The sequence below is a fragment of the Pleurodeles waltl genome, chromosome 2_2 (genome assembly GCF_031143425.1).
Source record: "Pleurodeles waltl isolate 20211129_DDA chromosome 2_2, aPleWal1.hap1.20221129, whole genome shotgun sequence".
NCBI lineage: Eukaryota > Metazoa > Chordata > Amphibia > Caudata > Salamandridae > Pleurodeles > Pleurodeles waltl.
The window spans coordinates 1115636226-1115657797 of record NC_090439.1 but is presented as its reverse complement, the minus strand read 5'-3'; the positions used below and the strand labels follow the sequence as shown (position 1 = coordinate 1115657797).

Below are 21572 nucleotides of genomic sequence, written 5' to 3'. Positions count from 1 at the left end.
GTAGCAGCAGAACAACAGCACACATTGCATTCATGCTGCAGAATGGATGTTGCACTGCTCCACCAGCTCCAAGTAACTTGTACACAATAGAGTCATTCGATGCTCAGGGTTGGGGTGCTTCTTCTGCAGATCATGCTACTTGGGTCTGATCCTGCCCATGTGCTGCCTTGGGGATAACGCACCGTCCAAGGTGATTACGGAAACATGAATTGCCTCAATGCTGAGGCCTTTAGTGGACATATTCTGCCATATCCCATTTTGCAAAAAGTCTTATTTCTTTAATGGATTGTAAATGTTCTCAAACGGTTATTACCAGACGAGGAGAAGAAAGAAGTGGAGCTTCTCTGATTTAAAATAGGTTTTAGTTTAATTTTTTTATGAAGGTCAAAAGGTTGTTGGAGCTGCAGAAGAGCTGTGAAGGCTAACCCATAACTGTCTCCAGTCGCTTAAAATGTCTGCTCTTGCATTTTGTTCTAGGGGTTGAGAGGAGATTGAGTTGTTACAGTGGAGAGTTCTGAGGGTGCTGTATTTCTTGGACTTTGTTCCGTACCTATGCTGGTGTGGGCCTTCCAGATTTAAACGTGAGGCAGAGTATTTTGAAAGCGGTTTATCTTTCAGTGGGGCCAGAATATATTTCTAGAGTGCAGGATGATGTTCCATCCCACAGATGAGGCAAACTGCAGCATTTTGTACTTGTACCTAGAATATTGAATGCTCAAGAGCCTTGTAGTTCCAGAGGTTCAAGATGAAGCAGAAGTCACCACTTCTCAGTCCTTCACCAAACAAATTCTTTCAAACTGGTCATCTTTCTTCTCAGTCCAAAGCAGATGCGGAATAGTTACATCAGGTGTTATAATAGAGACCTAAATGTGGTTGTGAATAAAGTTAGAATTTTTGCACGTCAGTCCGCATCATGATCCGTTTCTGTCCTACTAGTGCACCTTATAGCAAAAGTAAATATTTTCTGCCTACCATATTGTGTTGTAGCCAACCTGTTCCAACTCAACTACTTTGGGATCAAGGCTGAACCTCCGCTTTTACAGTTGGAGAGTATCTTCCGTATCCTTTCTGTAGGAAGTTGGCTCTGTATGCACTATTTCAAAGTAAGGAATAGTATGCACAGAGTCCAAGGGTTCCCCTTAGAGGTAAGATAGTGGCAAAAAGAGATAATACTAATGCTCTATTTTGTGGTAGTGTGGTCGAGCAGTAGGCTTATCAAAGGAGTAGTGTTAAGCATTTGTTGTACATACAGACAGGCAATAAATGAGGAACACACACTCAGAGACAAATCCAGCCAATAGGTTTTGTTATAGAAAAATATCTTTTCTTAGTTTATTTTAAGAACCACAGGTTCAAATTCTACATGTAATATCTCATTTGAAAGGTATTGCAGGTAAGTACTTTAGGAACTTTGAATCATTACATTAGCATGTATACTTTTCACATAAAACACAATAAGCTGTTTTAAAAGTGGACACAGTGCAATTTTCACAGTTCCTGGGGGAGGTAAGTTTTTGTTAGTTTTGTCAGGTAAGTAAATCACTTACCAGTCTCAGGTTTGGGTCCAAGGTAGCCCACCGTTGGGGGTTCAGAGCAACCCCAAAGTTACCACACCAGCAGCTCAGGGCCGGTCAGGTGCAGAGGTCAAAGAGGTGCCCAAAACGCATAGGCTGCAATGGAGAGAAGGGGGTGCCCCGGTTCCGGTCTACCAGCAGGTAAGTACCCGTGTCTTCGGAGGGCAGACCAGGGGGGTTTTGTAGGGCACCGGGAGGGGCACAAGTCCACACAAAAAGTACACCCTCAGCGGCACTGGGGCGGCCGGGTGCAGTGTAGAAACAAGCGTCGGGTTTTCAATGGAAATCAATGAGAGATCAAGGGATCTCTTCAGCGTTGCAGGCAGGCAAGGGGGGGGCTCCTCGGGTAGCCACCTCCTGGGCAAGGGAGAGGGCTTCCTGGGGGTCACTCCTGCACAGGAGTTCCGTTCCTTTAGGTGCTGGGGGCTGCGGGTGCAGGGTCTTTTCCAGCTGTCGGGAAATGGAGTTCAGGCAGTCGCAGTCCGGGGGAACCTCGGGATTCCCTCTGCAGGCGTCCCTGTGGGGGCTCAAGGGGGACAACTTTGGTTACTCACGGACTCGGAGTCGCCGGAGGGTCCTCCCTGAGGTGTTGGTTCTCCACCAGTCGAGTCGGGGTCGCCGGGTGCAGTGTTGCAAGTCTCACGCTTCTTGCGGGGAGTTGCAGGGGTCTTTAAATCTGCTCCTTCGAAACAAAGTTGCAGTCTTTTTGGAGCAGTACCGCTGTCCTCGGGAGTTTCTTGGTCTCTTGGAAGCAGGGCAGTCCTCTGAAGATTCAGAGGTCGCTGGTCCTGGAGAAAGTGTTGCTGGAGCAGGGTTCTTTAGAAAGCAGGAGACAAGCCGGTAGGACTGGGGCCAAAGCAGTTGGTGTCTTCTTTCTTCTTCTGCAGGGGTTTTCAGCTCAGCAGTCTTCTTCTTCGGTAAGTTGCAGGAATCTAAATTCTTCGGTTCAGGGGAGCCCTTAAATACTAAATTTAAGGGCGTGTTTAGGTCTGGGGGGTTAGTAGCCAATGGCTACTAGCCCTGAGGGTGAGTACACCCTCTTTGTGCCTCCTCCCAAGGGGAGGGGGTCACATCCCTAATCCTATTGGGGAATCCTCCATCTGCAAGATGGAGGATTTCTAAAAGTCAGAGTCACCTCAGCTCAGGACACCTTAGGGGCTGTCCTGACTGGCCAGTGACTCCTCCTTGTTTTTCTCATTATTTTCTCCGGCCTTGCCGCCAAAAGTGGGGGCCGGGTCCGGAGGGGGCGGGCAACTCCACTAGCTGGAGTGTCCTGCGGTGCTGGCACAAAGGGGTGAGCCTTTGAGGCTCACCGCCAGGTGTGACAGCTCCTGCCTGGGGGAGGTGTTAGCATCTCCACCCAGTGCAGGCTTTGTTACTGGCCTCAGAGTGACAAAGGCACTCTCCCCATGGGGCCAGCAACATGTCTCTAGTGTGGCAGGCTGCTGGAACCAGTCAGCCTACACAGATAGTTGGTTAAGGTTTCAGGGGGCACCTCTAAGGTGCCCTCTGGGGTGTATTTTACAATAAAATGTACACTGGTATCAGTGTGCATTTATTGTGCTGAGAAGTTTGATACCAAACTTCCCAGTTTTCAGTGTAGCCATTATGGTGCTGTGGAGTTCGTGTAAAACAGACTCCCAGACCATATACTCTTATGGCTACCCTGCACTTACAATGTCTAAGGTATTGCTTAGACACTGTAGGGGCACAGTGCTCATGCACTGGTGCCCTCACCTATGGTATAGTGCACCCTGCCTTAGGGCTGTAAGGCCTGCTAGAGGGGTGACTTATCTATACCTGCATAGGCAGTGAGGGGCTGGCATGGCACCCTGAGGGGAGTGCCATGTCGACTTACTCGTTTTGTTCTCACCAGTACACACAAGCTGGCAAGCAGGGTGTCTGTGCTGAGTGAGGGGTCTCCAGGGTGGCATAAGATATGCTGCAGCCCTTCGAGACCTTCCTTGGCATCAGGGCCCTTGGTACCAGGGGTACCACTTACAAGGGACTTATCTGGATGCCAGGGTGTGCCAATTGTGGAATCAAAAGCACATTTTAGGTGAAGGAACACTGGTGCTGGGGCCTGGTTAGCAGGGTCCCAGCATACTTCTCAGTCAAGTCAGCACCAGTATCAGGCAAAAAGTGGGGGGTAACTGCAACAGGGAGCCATTTCTTTACACTTTCCCATCAAAGAAATTATGCAGCAAGAGTTTCCCTTCACAAATAGCTGCAAAACAGAAGAGCACTTGACCAGACAGAGGCTTTTGTGTAAGACGGACTGTTGAAGCAGCAGCTTTTTGTTGGATTAACGGGGTAGGGAACTGGTGACCAGCACAATCTGTAGCCAGAAGTACATGGTGCAGCACTGAACTGGAGAGTTGCCTAAAAATGTGTGGTGTCCAAAAAAAGCTGTCCATAAAAGTCCTCCAAAAAGTCCTTAAGATTTTATAGATTGTCACTAGGACTCTGCCAGTGTTAGTCTATCAAGCAGATATTAAATAGGAGTAGTTCTTGTTCATTTCTAGACAAAATGCGCTTACCAGGCAACTTCATATTTGAATGTGCACCTGAATGTCACATCTCCACCCCCATCAGTCATTTGGACCATTAAACCTGTTTTTTCAATACCATGACGACATCTTAGGGCAAGAAATTAGTTTCAACAAAGTTGTTTTCCATTTCCTTGCAAACCATGCTCCAGCTTTGTTTTCTTCAGCGATATATTCCTACTAAGGAGAAATGCAAGGCTTTGAAGAAATGCTGAGATTGATATTGTAGATAACTGACAGTGTTGACTTTCACCCATTTTCATGCTAAATTCATAATATCACAGACAATCTGCGGCGGCTTCTCAGCTAAGGCGGAGGAGCCTTGCCCCCCTGCTATATGCAGTGGAAGAAAGGGAAAAATAAAATTATAACAACATAACGTTATTATCATTTTATTTTTCCTCTGGAGCACTGTTAGGGCAGGGTGGGGTTGGGCTGGAAGAGGGCTGTGAGCACATAAGTGGGCATGATGCTTTGGCCGGCCATGTTGGGCTTGCCAAACCGCACTTTTCATTTCTCCACCCGGCTGTATTGAACAGCTGGGAGGGTAAAGTGCACAGGGCCTTACTTCCTGTCTGAGTGCCGAAGCAGGATGCTCAGACCAATGAGGACACTGCTGTCATGCTGTTGCCAGCAGCAGCGTGATTGGAGGGGAGTCTTGAAGCCTGTGTGCTTCCTTCTGGGAGTTTGAGGAGGAAGGAGAGAAGGAACAGTCTCTTCCAACATAAAGTAACATATTTTTTTTAAATACTCTGTCACCCCCGTTGACAAGTGGCTACCACTGCAGACAATGGACGCAGAGATGAGGTGGTATTTTGAAAACTGGATTGTTTTATAGTTCATAAGCTTCATCTTCAGTTCTTGACACCTTCTCTTCACTGATAAATACATCACTCTCCTTCAGTCATCTGAGATTGACATCTGTCAGTTGTCTCTGAATTGTCAAACTATCATGAGATTGCTGTTATTTGTAAGAGAGGACTTGCCCTATTTTGTCTGGTTCACACATGCATTGTTCATATAATATCAGTGTTTGATGGCATGTGTGGCTGTAGATACACATGCCCTGCATACTTCTGAGAACTAGTATTTGGTTTGGAAAGTTGCAACTTGTTTGTCTTCAAAAAGTCTTTCGAGTCATGAGGTGTAGTGTAGTGATACCTCCTTTTGCTGGTAATGCGCATGGGCAACAATTCCATTGTTAGATTGTTTTCTTCTGCTGTAGGTCCAGTTGCGTTTCGCTGAGCTCAGGGTCGGGACCATCTTGTTGGGCTTTTTCCATTCGCTGTCCACCCCTTGTCATAGGTCTTGTTATTGAACGCGCACCTCTGTCCTTTGCGCTTCGAAACCAGGAAAACATCACCCGTTGGATCAACATGCTCCAACAGAGGCCCACTGCGCCATGCCCTTCGAGCTGCCATTTTTTAAAATTCGTCGGACTCCCTTCCGTTTCTGTCCTATGTCCTACACAAAGTTCCTGCGGACCAGCCAGCCCCAAGTCTGCAATCTGTCTTCCGACCAGAGAAAGGAGGACTTTGAGGCTTACCAGTCCTTTCACTCCAAGAAAACTCTATGGGACCGAAGAGCATGCAGAAGAAAAATGCAGCGTCAAGAGATCGAGGAAACACCCGACATCTACGAACAACTGGATGTCAAGTCGGCGAGGAGGAAAAAGAACTGCTAGAGGACTCTGCATCTGAGGAGGAAGCTTTTTCGATCGAGGACTCTGAGTCCGATGTAGACACAGTCCTCGAGATGAGAGATTGAGAGCTCTCCCTCTGGAGCAACGTGCTGTGATTAGATTCCCCCGATCTACCACCACCTCCCTCCAAAACAAAGGCTACCAGGCCACCACTGATGTCAGGCCATGGTCGGCTTCAAAAGACAGATTTGGATGACCTACCCTTGGGCTTGGCACTGAAACACAAGCCTAAGCTGACTGTATCAGCGCCAAGCTGACCATCTCCAGCTTCGGCACTGACAGCCTCAGGCTCACAATGGGCACTGACCACCTCAGCGGCTAAAAGACCCCAGCACATCAAATACCTCAGATTTGTGATAGCAGGCAACCACTGCCAGTTCAAACTTCTCCCATTCAGGGCATTTACTGCACAACGGGTGGTCACAAAATGTCTTGCGGTGGTAGCAGCACATTTATGCAGACAAAACACTCACGTCTTCCGTATCTAGACAACTGGCTCATCAAACCCAGCACTCTCGCACTTTGTCTAGATCACGTCATAACTACCATAGACGTGCTGCATCAACTAGACTTCACTATCAATTTCCAAAAATCTAATCTTCAGCCTCTTTAGATCCGGCCCTACCTCGGAGCTGTTCTAAACACACAGCTGGGTTTCGTTTATCCCAGTGCAACAGGAATACAGAACTCTCAAACACAAATAATGTGTTTTTGTCCCGATCAGCAAGTCACAGTCAGATCTTTCATGAGACTACTAGGTATGATGGGGGTCCTATATCACCATAGTGCCAGGGTCCCGTCTCCACATGCATCCATTGCAGGAATGTCCAGCATGTCAATTGTCTCAGTCCCAGGGTCATCTGGAGGATCTAGTGTTGGTAAACAGCTGCACCCTTCGCTCTCTGCAGTGGTGGAACAAGAACAACCTGTTGAAGGGGAGGCCTTTCCTAGACCCTGTACCTCGGGCCATACTGACAACAGGTGCTTCACAGACAGGATGAGGTGCTCACCTTAAGGATCTCACAGTAAAAGTTCTCTCGGATTCCAAGTACCATAGTATACACATCACTTATCTAAAACTTCTTGCTGTTTAGCGCTGAAAGCGTTTACATCTCACCTGATCAACAAAGTTGTCCTCATCCGTACAGGGAACATGACAACCATGTATTATGTGCAGAAAATGGGAGTGGGACACATTCTCTGCAGCTCTCTCTCCTATCACAGAAGATCAGGCGTTGGGCCATTTGCCACATTGTCCATCTACAAACGGAACATCTTACAGGGGCACACAACAATTTTGCCGAGCTCTTCAGCAGGATGCAGCAGCAAGTCCACGAGTGGGAACTCCACCCACAAGTCCTGTTCCCCTACTTTTAAAAGTAGGGGTTCCGGGACATAGACCTATTTGTAACAAACGAAAACACAAAATGCCCAAACTTCGCTTCTAGGTTTCTACAACCTCAATCCAAAGACCCTATGGATGAACAGGTCAGGGATATTTGCCTACATTTTTCCACCTCTCCCTCTCCTTCCGTTTCTGGTTCGAAAGCTAAGGCAAACATCTCTCACATTGATTCTGGTAGCTCCCACATAAGCTATCTCTGCATTTGTTTGTGGCATGTAGTGCTGTAGATTCGCATGTGGCTGTTGCATTATTAGTACATTCATTTGCATGGACTTCTTTATCTTTTCTCTTGCACTACACTCCATTCTCACCCACCGGCGAGAAAACAATCTAACAGTGGAGTCGATGCCTATACGCATTACCAGCAAAAGGAGGAGTCCCTACACTTCGTGACTCGAAAGACTTTTCGTAGACAAACAACTTGCAACCTTCTGGACCCAACAGTAGATAGCAGACGTATGCAGAGAATGTGAATCTACAGCACTGCATGCCACAAACAGACTCTTACTGGGTAAGTAACATTTTCCTTATGGTGCCGAAGACCTATAGAAAATAAATGTCAATAAAGTGTTATATTTTTTTTCATATCTCTGTAGGATCTTGCAAAGCTCTTTATCTGGGTGCTTCGGGAGTACGATGAAATAGACCCCATTATCCTTTCAGGTGAGAAATAACAAGTGTACACAATCACTAAAAGTTGTAACAAGAAATCCAGTTTTTTTTTTAAATGTTTCGGACAACTTTTCAGAGGGCAGCATCAAAGCAATTAATTGTTAAAGTGGGTTGAAATAGGCATTGACACATCACCATCAAGAAGAAAAGTGGATGAACAGATGAAAAAGCAGTCATCTGTTTGTGGGCAAATTAAGAGTAGGAGTCTTACTGAATGATCAGAACAGCTGAAAACTTGGTTAACTTAACTCCTTTGTTCAACTGTCCAACAGGGTAGCTATCTCATTATAGTGTATATGTTCCACACTTCTCACTGTCTAATATCGATGTATGGACTGCTGATGTCTATTAAAGATCAAGCTGTGCTGGCTCACATGTTCGTTTATGTTGTTTCAGTTCTCTCTGTATTTGAGAGTGCCTGTCTCTCTTTCTCTCTCAATTCAAAGACGTGTGCTCAGTACGAGACTCTATTTCAGCTGTGCAACTAACATTATCTACAGAAACTTGTGGGTTGAGGTTATTCAGACCCACCTGCCGTATTGCCTGTGAATCTTTGTTGCTGAGACGGAAATTCCCTGACAATTTAAGTTGTTTGTTGGCCTATTTTCACCACCTTGTACTTTGACTATGATGTGATATTGATACAGTTTATAGTAATTTCTCCAGTTCTGGTTGTTCATTAGCTCCATCCGCCAAGGTGATATTATACGAGAATACTACTGCTTGTGTGGAGTTTTTGTGATAATGACTATCCCAAGGTTCTTGGCATGTGACATAGGGGTAAGTCTCAGTCCTAGCTCTGTTAACCACCAGGTGGGGTCCCATGGTGAAGTGCTGTTCCTGAAGATCACGATTTTGGTCTTGTTGGTGTTCAGCTTCAGACAGCTGGTCTTCATTCAGTGGGCAATGCCAGTCGTCCACGCATTGAGCATGACCCGGGTACTGAGTGTCTTGTTCACGAGGGAGATGGTGTTGAGTGTTGTCGGCCTAGGAAAGGATGTTGATGTTGTGGGGGCAGATGATGCTGGCTGTAGGGATCATGTATGTGTTGAACAGGGTTGGACTCTGGGAAGAGCCTTGCGGAATTCCACAGATGAGGTCGTGGGTGTCCAAGGTGTACAGTGCCATGCTGACTGAGTCCTTCCAGTTTTGGAGGAGCTGATCCATCTGACTGCGTGTCCTTGGATTCCAATGTTGTGTAGGCATTGGATGAGGAGAAAAATATGTCAAATGCTGTGAAGAGGTCCTTGAGGATGAGGGCCTCTGTGTCGCCTCTGTCCAGAGCAATGTGGATGTCATCCGTGGCTGCGATGAAGGCAATTTCCTTGCTGTGGTTGGGTCTGAAACCAGACTACGTGGAGTCAAGCAGTTGGTAGCCATTGATGTATTCATTGAGGTGTCTGTTGAAGATTTTCTATAGGACCTTGGCCAGGGTAGTGGCAAGAATAAGTTCATTAATGCAGAGTTTGAAGTTGATACAATTAGAATATCAGCCAGGATCTTGATCCAGATAGGAATGCATAGTTTCAAAATAGGGTTACTTTAGTTGCTGCAGGCATTCACCGGATGCTCTGAGTATGTTAATCATCAAAGGTAGGCAGCCCTCTTGGGCTGTTACGTAAGTCTTCAGATATGGTTCCAGGTATGCACGCTTGTGTTAGCTTCAAGGTGTGAAGGAAAACATCAACAATGGTGGCTTTATGGTCATTTTCTCTGTAGCGCAAATCACTCTGTGTGAAATAGTTTCATCATGTGATCAGAAAAGGACAGAAGTTGCCTCACTTGTTCATATCTGTGCCTAACTGTTGTTCATTCAGATAATGTTCCCTGGACTGGACTGAACATGGTCCCAGGCAATGAAGGTTAGACACGCTGTATAGTACCCAAGGTAGGTCAGCAGAGTGAGAAGAGCTAGAGGACGCCTTCCCCCTTTAACATTGGTGAAACCTTGGTAGAATGATTTTGTGCAACAGTGAGATGGTGGAACGGCAAGGGCGAATGGTGGTTAGTCCACTCACAAGGCTTGTGAGTCAGTGGTGCAACAGCTTTTTATCCAGGTGCAGTGAAATTCTTCAGGTCTAGGAAAAAATCTCAGAACCTTTGGAGGAAGCCCAGTGGAAGTTGACTCCTTGTTCCCTCTCTTTTCTCCCTTTGTTTCGGAAGGGGAGCTTTAAACTTTGGTGAATTAGTGGGGACCCGTTTGCTTTGTGTGACTCATGGATGTCACTCATTGGGAGCACTTCCTTGGGATGTGCTCTGAGGGTATTAAGCTGCACATTGGGACACTGGGGCTACCTTGCTTGCTGGTGAAAGCTACTACAAGAGCTGACCTGTTAGAGACGCTCACCCAAGGGCAGCTGTGTACTTGAAGTGCCTGTTGGTGCTGTCCATCCCACCTTTTTGCAGACTGCCTAATCAAGGCGGACTTACTCAGCAACAGTCTTGTTCAACATCAGAATCCCAAGGCCCTCAATTTAGCAATTTGGCTAAAACTGTAATTGGAGTATCTCCATCTCCTAAGGAATGTATGTCTGTTTTTGAAGTTACGCTCCACCCAGCTGCTACTGCATGTTGCGCAGCAAAGTGGAAGCACTTTTAGCACTATTGCACTTCTCTACTTATTAGAGACAGTATAGGCAGCTATCTAAAATGTGTTGCAAAAGCTTTCATCAAACTGTTACAGTGGATTATTTCTTTGTGAATTACTTTTGCAACATTATGTAAGCTAAACATAGTCCTTACAGAAGGAATAGGATTACAGCTTGAACACAGTTGTGCTCATTGCAACAGTTCATGTGGTATTCTTAGCAGTCGTAACTTTTCTTGAACTTGGCCTTCTCTGCAGAGTCATCCTCAGACTTTTTGCCTTTACCCTCCTGTTTTCTGAACCTGTTTTTGTTAGTGTTTAGGACGCTCTTCACTTTACCACTGCTAACCAGTGCTTGTGTTCTCTCTTTTGAACATGGTGAAATTGGCTTACACAGAATTGACACATTTAATTTACTTGAAAGTCCCTAGTAAAGTGGTACTGCATGGACCCAGGGCCTGTAAATTAAATGCTACTAGTGGGCCTGCAGCACTAAATGTGACACCTACATAAGTAGCTTTGTATACATGTCTCAGCCCTGCCATTGCAGCCTGTGTGCAGTTTTAAACGATTTTTCAACCTGGCAAAATTTACCTTTTGCCAGGTATAATCCTTCCTTTTTTTTTTTTATACATATGACACTTGTAGGGTAGGGGCACTAAACAGCCTGTAGGGCAGGGTGCGTTGTATTTGAAAAGATGATCATGGTTTTTTAACGTTTTCCATGTCCTACTACAGAAAAACTTTCAAATGTATTTTACACTACTCTCCCATAACCTATTTTTGGGTTACCCTATTACAGTTAATAATTGATAACTCTTGATTGGGAGAGGGTGGGAAAGGCATGTCTGGTGTTTTGAGGAGTTGTAATTTAAGACCCTTTTTAATTGCAAAATCAGATTTAAGGTCACATTTCTGAAGATGCCACTTTAAAAAAGTTTAGTATTTTGTTGTCCTAACCATTTGGTGCCTGCAAGCCTGTTCCTGGGTAACATGGCTGTGTAGTCTAGTGACAGTAGGCAATGGAACTGGCTGGCTAGCGACAAACAACCTAGCCCAACCTGCTCGGCTGAGACACTTTCTATTAGGAAACTAAGGGGGTTATTCTAACTTTGGAGGAGGTGTTAATCCGTCCCAAAAGTGACGGAAAAGTGACGGATTTACCACCAGCCGTATTACGAGTCCATTATATCCTATGGAACTCGTAATAGGGCTGGTGGTATATCCGTCACTTTACCGTCACTTTTGGGACGGATTAACACTCCTCCAAAGTTAGAATAACCCCCTAAGTATCTTCAAGCACCTTATAGCCTTGCTGGAAAACGACTCTAAGCTGCTACACACATTACTTTGATGCCCTGGGTAGGCGTTATAGCAGCCAATCTCCTTAACTCTGTTGTGAGAGACGAATGACCGGAAGATGACTGTAAGCACTTTAACTCTGACAAAGCACTTTAAGGTACTGCTTGTATTTACTTACCTCTGCTGCATTTCTTGTTTTCCCCAGGTCCATCAGATTTTAAATTCCGCACTTTAATACTTGTTTTAATGAGGCAGTTAACCATTGTATTTTTATCTTCTAATGCACTTTGGATCCTACTGATTTTATGCCTGTGTTTTACTACTTGGATTATTGCAACATTTTATATTGTACAGATTTTAATTAATCATAAAATAAAGCTATTCTAGTTTAAAAAAAAAAAAAAAAACATTAGATTATGTGCAGATGGCCTTTGTGTATTCCTTACAGTTTCACAATAGAGGGTCTGGATGTTGGCAGGATGGGCACACTCACAAAGGATCTCCCACTAGCCTATTGTGTACCCAGACAGACTGGGACCAGGGCAGGGAAGCAGGAAATTCTAGGCATCTCAGGCCTCAAAATCTACTCACCCACTCGCTATGGCAAGACTTTGTTTTTTATCAGTTTGAGCTATTTTTGGGTCCTAATCATCCCTTCTAGCAAGTTGACAAAGAACAGATGTGCTGTTCAGTCAGAAAGTGAAGGAGCAATACAGACGCTTTAAAATCTTGTTATCTTGTCACATTTGCTGTGTATTCAGAGACAGAGGTCAAAAGTAAGTTTGTCTTCTTACAACTACTTTCCCTTCTGACTGCACAGTTCCAGGATTTTGTAATGTGAACTGTCTAACCTGCTGCACAAAGAGTGTGAAATGAAAGGCTGCAGGGTGTCAGATGTTTCCTAACACTCTGCATTTAAATAAGTAAGTCAAATGTACAAACATTTCAGAATATATTTCAGTAGTTGTGAAAGCCCATTTTTTTCTACTTCTGTGTGATAAAATTATTTAATAGGATGAAAACAAATCGGAACACTTTACTTGGTGATGTGCTAATGATAAATATGTTTTCCAAATCCCAATTTTCACAGATTACTGTTAAAGCACTGCATAGTTTTATCAGTAAAGCTGCAAATTAGTGGGAAGGATTTTGGACATTTCTTGGAAATTTACTGTCTGTAAATGGCACTGCGCTACCACATTACGCTGGGTAATATATTTATTAAAAGTGAGTGTTTAAACATAAACTGAGAAACACTCCTGCCCTGATGGCAGTGCTAAGAAAGAGGCAAGTCATGGAACATATGTACGCTATATGTGGGCTAGATTTTTACTCTACATGGAGCAAACAGTTTTATTTGTACAGCAGAAATGCTGAACTCACATTTGAAGGTGCAGTCACTTGAACCCACCAGAGTTGACTCAAAGAGCTCCAACACTCTTGAACCATGCACCTGGACGCCACTTACTGTTACCTTCCCCCCCCCCCCCCCCCCCCCCCCCCCCCCCCCCCCTCCTCCTCCTCCTCCGTGGTGCCTCCCCAGTCCTGGACCCTTGGAACTGGGAATAAAGGTGCTCTGCCAGCCCAGCTCTGGCCCCAACACAACCAGTGCAGCATGACGAAACTCAACACTGACCTCACGTTGCTCTGCCGAACTGCTGCTGCACAACTCCCAGCATCCATGACATGAGGTACAATTGTCAGCGGGTCCAGCCTGGTCCCTGTATTGTTCAGGAAACTGCCAAGTGTTTGCCAATCTAAAAAAAATGTGACTAAAGGCAAAAATGTTTTTGGCCACAAAAAGCACCCACATTACCATAGTACTCCTCCATGTGAAAGGGCAGCATGCTGTAACTCATTGTGAAGTCAGCCAGTGGCTAATAAGCTAACGTGTTGCCCCTTGATGCATGCTTGAGTGAGTTGGAGAAAAGTGTTAGTGGCACAAGCCCTGTAAACTGATGAGGTGTGGCCAAAAACTCCTTTAAGTGACTGTCATAGACTTCATTTTAGAAAATCTGAAAGGTTTTCGCTAACATTGACCTAAAAAAGAAACCAATTGTTTTTTTCCATTGGCTGACAGCTTCTTGAATCTAAGGAAGGAAAAACCAAGAAAGAAGGAAGGAATTGAAGGAAGGAAAGACAAAAGGAAGGAGAAAAGAAGAAGGAAGTAAAGAAAGCAAGAAAGAAAAGGAAGGAAGAAGGATGGACACAAAGAAGGGAAGGAAAGAAAGCTAGAAATTAAAGGAAGCAAGAAAGAAGGAAAAAAGTAAAGGAGGCAATGAAAGAAAAATAGGAAAAGAGAAGGAAAGCGAGGAACAAAAAGAAAGGCAGTAAAGAATAAAAAAATGGAAGGAAGCAAGAAAAAAAAGACCATGAAATAAGGAAGGACAAAGAAAGGAACTAAGGAAGGAAACATGGAAAAAAATCGGGAGGTAAAAAGAAGGAAAAAAGGAAGGAAAGATGGCAAAAAAAGAGAGGGTTGGACGAAAAAGGCTAGAAAGAAAGCAAGGAAAGGGAAAAGAAAAAAGGAAAGAAAAGAAACATAAAAAAAAGGAAAATGAAAAGAAGGCAACAGAGAAAGAAAGATCGATAGAAAGGAACAAATAAATAAATATTTTTAAAAATAAAATAAAGGCTGATTTTCTTTCTGGTCAAAGTTAATTAAAGAACAGTTAGTGAAATTTAGTCCAGAATAAATGTTTTCTGAAGAATAGTCCACTTATGAATTCACATATAACATTGAAGCTTAATATTTGTGCACTGCGTGCATAGTAAAAAGAGGATAACTCTGTACTAAACAGTTAAAAATGTATGCAATCTGTTGTGCTGTGAAATACTAGTAGTCTGATAAACAAAGGACACTTCTAAAGGAATTTACAGCAGCATTGGCAGGAGACAGGAAATTATAAAATGTGGAACGTGGCCTGTGCTGACATCCAGTAGAAAGGTCCCACCTTCACTTCTGGCTCTTAACACAAAGGCAACAGAAAAGTAATTGTAAATTAAAAACAACAAAAACACTGGCACCGAAGGGAGTTACCTTGTGTGTGGATGTGCTGGCTGTGAAAGAGCAAAATGCAGTCACTCAAAGTAAGGTTAAGCAGCGGCTGAAATAGGCTGACTCTTCGCAGTGTGCTGTAGTGGGCGAATGCAAAATATGAAGAACACAACAGCAAACCAATGAATAAAAAGTGGCTGAAAGCCCCTTTTAAGTAAGTACGTTATACATATAATTTTAGTAAAATCAAGAACTCTTGGCTAACGTCTGACCTAAAAATCATAATTTTCACAAGTCGATTTAGGAAATGGCCACAGAATGAATCTGTGTACCATTGTAATATTTATCAAAATTCAAATTCAGTGGTGAGCGTAGATTTTGTTACATATACTCCCGGGGTGATATTTTTAAAAATGTATTTTCTGTTCCTTAAAGCCTAGACAGTAATTCACCCCTGGCAGGGTCTCCACCCAAGTTCTCTTGGAATGTAGGGGAGAGGGTGGGAACTACTGATAGTATCCCAATGACAGCATGTAGGGTCCAGTACTGTATATAACAAAAGGGGCCTTAGGGAGGAAGACCTTTGATGGCATGGACCCAACCAAGCTTTCTTCAATCACAAAATAGGGAAGAACTTGCCTTGTGCCCTTTTTTTTTTTTTTTTTTTTTTTTTTTTAAATAGGACAGGCTCCGGGTGGGAATTCAGAGCTTCACACAGACCGTGCGATCCCGGCATCTTAAAAAGACCCCCAGAACAAGGTTTCCTGGGAATGGTTGCAGTTGAGTTGGAACCATAATCCAACCCTAAGACAATTCTTACAGCCAAACCAACCTTTTTTGAGCATTTCCTGTCAACTCAGGAGGAAGAACAGAAGAGGAGGGATCTGTTGCGGTATCTACCTGGAGAAAGACTGAGGTCTGGGCATGCTTACCCTTGTTTGTACCCCAGCTTCTCAGGTGCCAGACTCTTGTGTCCTTAGGCAAAGGAAGAGCATCTTGGAAGAGGAGACAACAGACTAGTTGGGACTGGGAACCGTTCTGGAAGCCCTGGATGGAGAGAGCGGTGGAGCTCCTCGCCACCTTTGAGAGCTCTAAAAGTAGCCAGGCAAGCGTTATCTGGCCAAATGTTATTCAATGCTTGGACAAAGCGAGAACCCGCCTTTGGCTGGATGTGCCCCGATGAAGAATTAGTAGTCCCGTCCTCGGCATGAATTCTGTGAAGTTCGTGAAACATTTGATTGCGTCTCTTGGAAGCATTCTGCGCCTGTTCTTGCAGCTTTTGTGGTGCAGGAGTGGTCTCTGGTGGCCACTTTTAGTAATGCACGTAAACTAACATGGGCTGTAATCCTTGATTGTTTCCTATGTGTTCGACGTTTTCTTCAAAAATGAAAATATCCTGGGACTCCCATTTTGAGATTCTATTTATTTTTCATTTTACTCAGTTGCTTTAGGTTTACTGACTGAATTCTTGGTCACTGTGTTTTCAGTGCTACTTGAATACTTCATTCCCATTTCTGTGTTTAAAACCTTGTTACTTTGTCTAATTACTATGAGGGATAAACCAAGGGTTTGTCATTCAAACTGTAATATTCTAACAAAGCACTGGCTTACATGTGTGAACACATCATTGCCCTCGCCTCAGTTAATAATCCAGTCTAATACCAACATTTGTTGATCAGTCCACAAAGTGTTTGAGAACCCATAACTTACACTTGATGTCAAATGACCACTTCTGTATTTACATTAACCAAACACACAGTTTGCAAAGTAAAGTAGCTTTTTATTGACATTTCCCTTCTACCTCTGGAAATACAATTTGTAAGCAGTGATAACTAGGTGTGTTGTTAAATATATTACACTATGTATGAAGAGTAAGCAAACACTTCGGGCGCCGCACAAGCTCACTCCACACACGGGAAGGGGTACACAGTGACCGTTTTACGGATCATACAATGAGCTAACAGCTGCGCTGCAGCTACTTGGACACCTGCTCACACTTTCACGAAACACTAGTGTGTGCATAATGCAGACCAGGTAAGAAGCACTAGTTGGCCAAACAGTCTCCAAAGTGTTAGTTATAACCACCAGTGCTTTCACAAGGCCTCGGTTTAGAGGGTAATGCACTGCAGTATGGACACAGGATGGGGTTCTAAAACAACACATCATAGAAACATGAACATTACTTGTCTTTAACTATGGGTTTGCAGCACGTAGTTGTATACATTGACATGCGGGTAGCTAGCCTCCCTGGATGTTGGAATTTGGGCTAATTGCATCAAACTCTTTACATATCTATCGTTCGTACACGTACAAAACATACATTTCAATGGCGAGAAAGCTAATATAAGGTTTATTCACTGGATTTCCAGGATATGACTTTTTTCGATTTACACCTGAAATTGTAATATTCATGACCAACCACTAGGTGGCAGGCGAGTACACATCATGGGAATGCACAGCCCTATAAACTGCTGAAAGGTTGTTACAAGTATGTGGGATAAATCGAGGCCATCCATTTTCATTGTTCTTGTATTTTCTTCAATTCCAGTCGGCGAGGAGGACGAAGTTTCCATCAAGGAGGCCGCCGAGAGCATAGTGAAAGCCATGGACTTCAAAGGCGAGGTCATTGTATCCTTTCATTAAAATCCACTGGTTGTGGACTTGGGCCCATGACCCAAAGCGGGAGTGGGAGGGGGATGGAAATTCAGCGCACAGGCAGTGTGACCAGTGACCTGAGAAGCACGGATTCCACTCGGATAGAATTTAAACGCAGGACCTGAAATCAGACGGGTGTCACGAGGCCTAAAAAATGCGACCACTATAAAACCGACGGCCTGCGCCCTTGTATGACCATTCTGGAAAAAATATATATATATATATACAATTGGAAACGGTGGCGTGGTCACATTCACATCAGTTTTGCACATTTTGTAATTTGGGCCTCTCCGCATTACATTCAGATATTTTTCTGTTTGCCCCATGTGTAGCTGGGCAAGTGCTCGCTACCAGCTTGGCAATTATTATGTAGAAATCCACTTCTCAGTTTATCCATTTTATAATTGGTATTCTAGGCTTCTGTGTGTCACATTTCACCAGCTCTTGAGAGGAATGCAATGAACCGCATTTAAATATCGTGCAGTCTATGCATTTAAACAATCTCCAGTGGCACATGCCAGAGTTACAGCCCCCCCCTCCCCCCCAAAATAACAAATCTTCTTGCTTCTCATTTCTGAAGTGTGCCCCCAGTAAGCCGAGGCGGGTGTAGCCCTTCCAGCCTGTTTCATGCATAGCCCTATGGCACTTGCAGCCGCTCACATTCCATCAGCTCGTTTCTGAAAGTATTCTCCTTGGCTGTAGATAAGTGCATGTTTGGGTCTGGTTGCAGAGAAGCACTGGTTCTTGCCTTTTTTAGGTAATTGGAACTGGTGATGCCTCTTAAAATTACTGTTTGCTTTGACGAAAGCAAGTGTAAGTAAATTGCTTTCAGAGTGAAACCCACAAAACTGGTGTGCGAGCAGCAAATGGTGTGATGAGTGGGGCCCATTATCACGTCACCCAGGGGCCGCTACTGTGAAACAGGGTTGTATGGGTAGAAGTGCAACACACTTTGTGCTGGGAGATGTAGCGGGCAGTATTTAGGGGCGCTCTCTTACGGGCTCCTTGGTGCTGCTATGTTGAGATGGGGCTTCATTATTTGTTGGCTGGGCAGGGCTGGGTGCTGCATTTCTTCCTTAACTGTTGTCGCCTTCAGTTCGACACGACCAAGTCGGACGGTCAGTTCAAGAAGACGGCCAGCAACAGCAAGCTGCGGAAGTACCTGCCAGACTTTAAATTTACCCCCTTTGTGCAAGGTATGTTTAGTAGGACTCGGTGGTGCGAAATGAAATTGAACAACAGAAGTGTATTTAAAAAAAAATAAAAAAAAAATCGCTGACCTATGAAATAACAGTCAGTAGTAGTAAAGAATGTGGCATTGAGATTGCTGGGGTGCGTGACAAAGCCCTGAAACTCCCTGCAGGGGAATATTGGCTTCTCCATCCACCCTGGTCGTAGGTGATTTATGCCTGGCTGTACGAACCAGCATAAGATTAGGCATTTATACAACACTGGACTCCTAGCGCCTTATATAGATCAGTGCCTCTTAACCTTTTGACTTCTGTGGGCCCCCACTTAGCCATTACTGGAATACGGGGACCCCCAACCCCCACTTAACCATTACTGGAATTGGGGGATCCTCACTGAGTCATTATTGTAATTTGCACCCCCCTCCCACCCCCCAAGTCATTATTAGAACCTAGGGATTCCCCCACTGAGTCATTATGGGAATTTGGGATCCCCCTGTCATTATTGGAATCTAGGGATTCCCCCACTGAGTCATTACTGAAATCCGGAGACCCCCATTCCCCCCCAATGGTCATTATTGGAATCCAGGGAATCCCCACGGACTCATTATTGGAATCTGGGGACCCCCCCCCCCCCCCCACGGAGTCATTATTGGAATCCAAGGACCCCCACAGAGTCATTATTGAAATCCGGGAATCCCCACAGAGTCATTATTGAAATCTGGGAATCCCCACAGAGTCATTGAAATCCGGGGACCCCGGTCTAAGAGATGTTGATGATTTCAACTGCAAAAGAATGCAGACAATTAAGTAAACAAGGATTCATCAAACTAATACACATGCTAATTCTTTATGGATACACTTCATTAACCTGTTAAATAGCCTTAGAACCCGCCGTTGCGGGCTCTACCGGCTATTAAAGGCCCGCTCCCCGCGTTAAATGCCCGAGCCGAAGGCGAGGGCATTTAATAAGGGAGAGGGACTTTAATAGCCGGTAGAGCCCGCTACGGCGGGTTCTAAGGCTATTAGAATATTCTGCCACACAGGGCAGAATGTTCTATTAAAAAAAAAAAAAAATTTAACGGAGCCCGAGGGGATTTAAATCCCCTCGGGCTCCGTCTGTGAACAAAGCGAACATTGGAATGTTGGCGCTGCGGGCTTTTACCGGCCTGTAAAAGCCCGCAGCAGTCCATTGTCTTCAATGGACATGCCAACATTCCAATGTTCTAATATTATATATTTTTTGTTTTCTAAGCTTTTGCGGACCGCCTAAGTGGGTGTTGCAGACCCCGGGGTCCCCGGACCTCAGGTTAAGAACCACTGGCAAAGACGGTCCAGTGACTGCTCTTTCTTAACATTGAAACACCCTTTCGCGTGCTAGAACGGAGTCATCTCTTTGCTCCTTAAAGATGATCTCGGGCCCTGTCTGACTCTTGTGGGAACAAACCATGGCCAGTGTGAGGGAGGGGGAAGTTTTATCCCATCATTCCCAGTTGGTAGCGGCACACGGCTGGAAGGTCCTCTTTTATCCTCGCTCTTTGCGGTAGCCTCAGACCCATTGGCTAGAGGGATTACAGCTGATGATCAGGTGCTGGACTTTGATTGGTCTCCTTGCGTGAAGACCACAGTTCGCTGTTCGCAGAAGATATGTTGGATCAGAGCCAACCAGAGCAGTCTGGGTCAAAGGGGATTAAGTTAATCGGCAGATTTGGCGATTTACCTGCTCTCCACATTAAAATTATGAACAGGTGCTGAAGTCACCCAATTGGTAATCCGAACTTAGTCGCAGCATCTCCCCCACATTGCTTTACTTCCGCCCAGACTACCCGTATGCGATTGCGGGGAGCTTCTTCCAGGAAATTTGACTCAGATTTGCTCTTTCTTCTGGGCGAGTGAGGTACCTCGAACCTGCTTAGGTAAATGCTTCCAGTTTCCTTTTGATGGTTGTCTGGGTTAGCCTGTCTGAGATTGTGTGTTAAATTACTGCCTTGGCAGCAACTGCGATGACCCTATGACCCTCCCTGGCATCCCAAGTACCTTTATTTCAGTTTACCTCTATGACTGGTAGCAAGCATGCCATATTGAAGATGCTATACGCATGTCTCAACACAGGAATTCACTTGCATCCCAGCCGGTTTTAGTCTACTGTGAGGTTTCATCACTCCCAGACCATTTGTCATCTGGCTCATGTCAGCAGGTTCTTTAGGGCTCAGATGACCTTATTCAAACCAGAGCTTTCAGAAGCAAATCAAAGCTCTGCGAGCAGGCAAACACATTTCCAGCCTGTTCCATCGGAATGAAAACCAGCCCAGAAAGTTGGAGTGGTTCCAACTTTGCTGCATGGCCTTTCCAGAAAGCAAATTCAAGTTGTTTCCTCACTCATCTGAAATAGTTCCTCAAAGGTTTGAGGAAATAATTTTCTTATTTTTTTACTTGTTTACATCTTGATTTTAAAAAAAATTGGAAAGTACAGCCTATGGTAAAAAATAAATCCTGCCATTTGTGCGTAAACAATATGATGAAACGCCTCCTACTACAAAAATGCCATGCAGAAGTTAGAGCTTTCCTCAGAGATCATATCTTTCCTTCCTGGAACTGGAAATATGTTCCATTTGTCTTTGCAGAACTCTCTAGCTAACTTTTCTGTGATGATATCGAGAACTGGAGGTCCCAATAAGAAGCCACCAAAGATGCTATTACTCCCTTAATCTTTCCTTTACAGGTTAATTCGCTTGTTAAGAGAAGCCTTTGTGTTGCCACTGTCGGCAGGGTTTATACCGCCCTAGTCTCTAGCACACTAGGAGTGTGCTACCGGATAATAGCACAGCAAAGTAATCATTTTTTTGATTTCAGTCTGATTAGCAATAATGCAAAACAAAAAAGGTGTGTTCTGGGCAGACTGCATCGAGGGATATGGAAGCAAGGTTACTAGCTGCCAAGG

General features: G+C 44.6%; 1 protein-coding gene across 1 annotated transcript in view; it reads left to right on the top strand.

Moving 5' to 3' along the window:
- LOC138282899 (GDP-L-fucose synthase-like) overlaps positions 1 to 21572 on the top strand; it is a 70636-nt gene that overhangs the window by 37995 nt on the left and 11069 nt on the right. The window contains exons 8-10 of the mRNA XM_069220910.1: positions 7827 to 7893; positions 17338 to 17417; positions 18541 to 18640. Of these exons, the coding sequence (XP_069077011.1) occupies positions 7827 to 7893; positions 17338 to 17417; positions 18541 to 18640 (247 nt within the window). The remainder of the gene's footprint in view (positions 1 to 7826; positions 7894 to 17337; positions 17418 to 18540; positions 18641 to 21572) is intronic.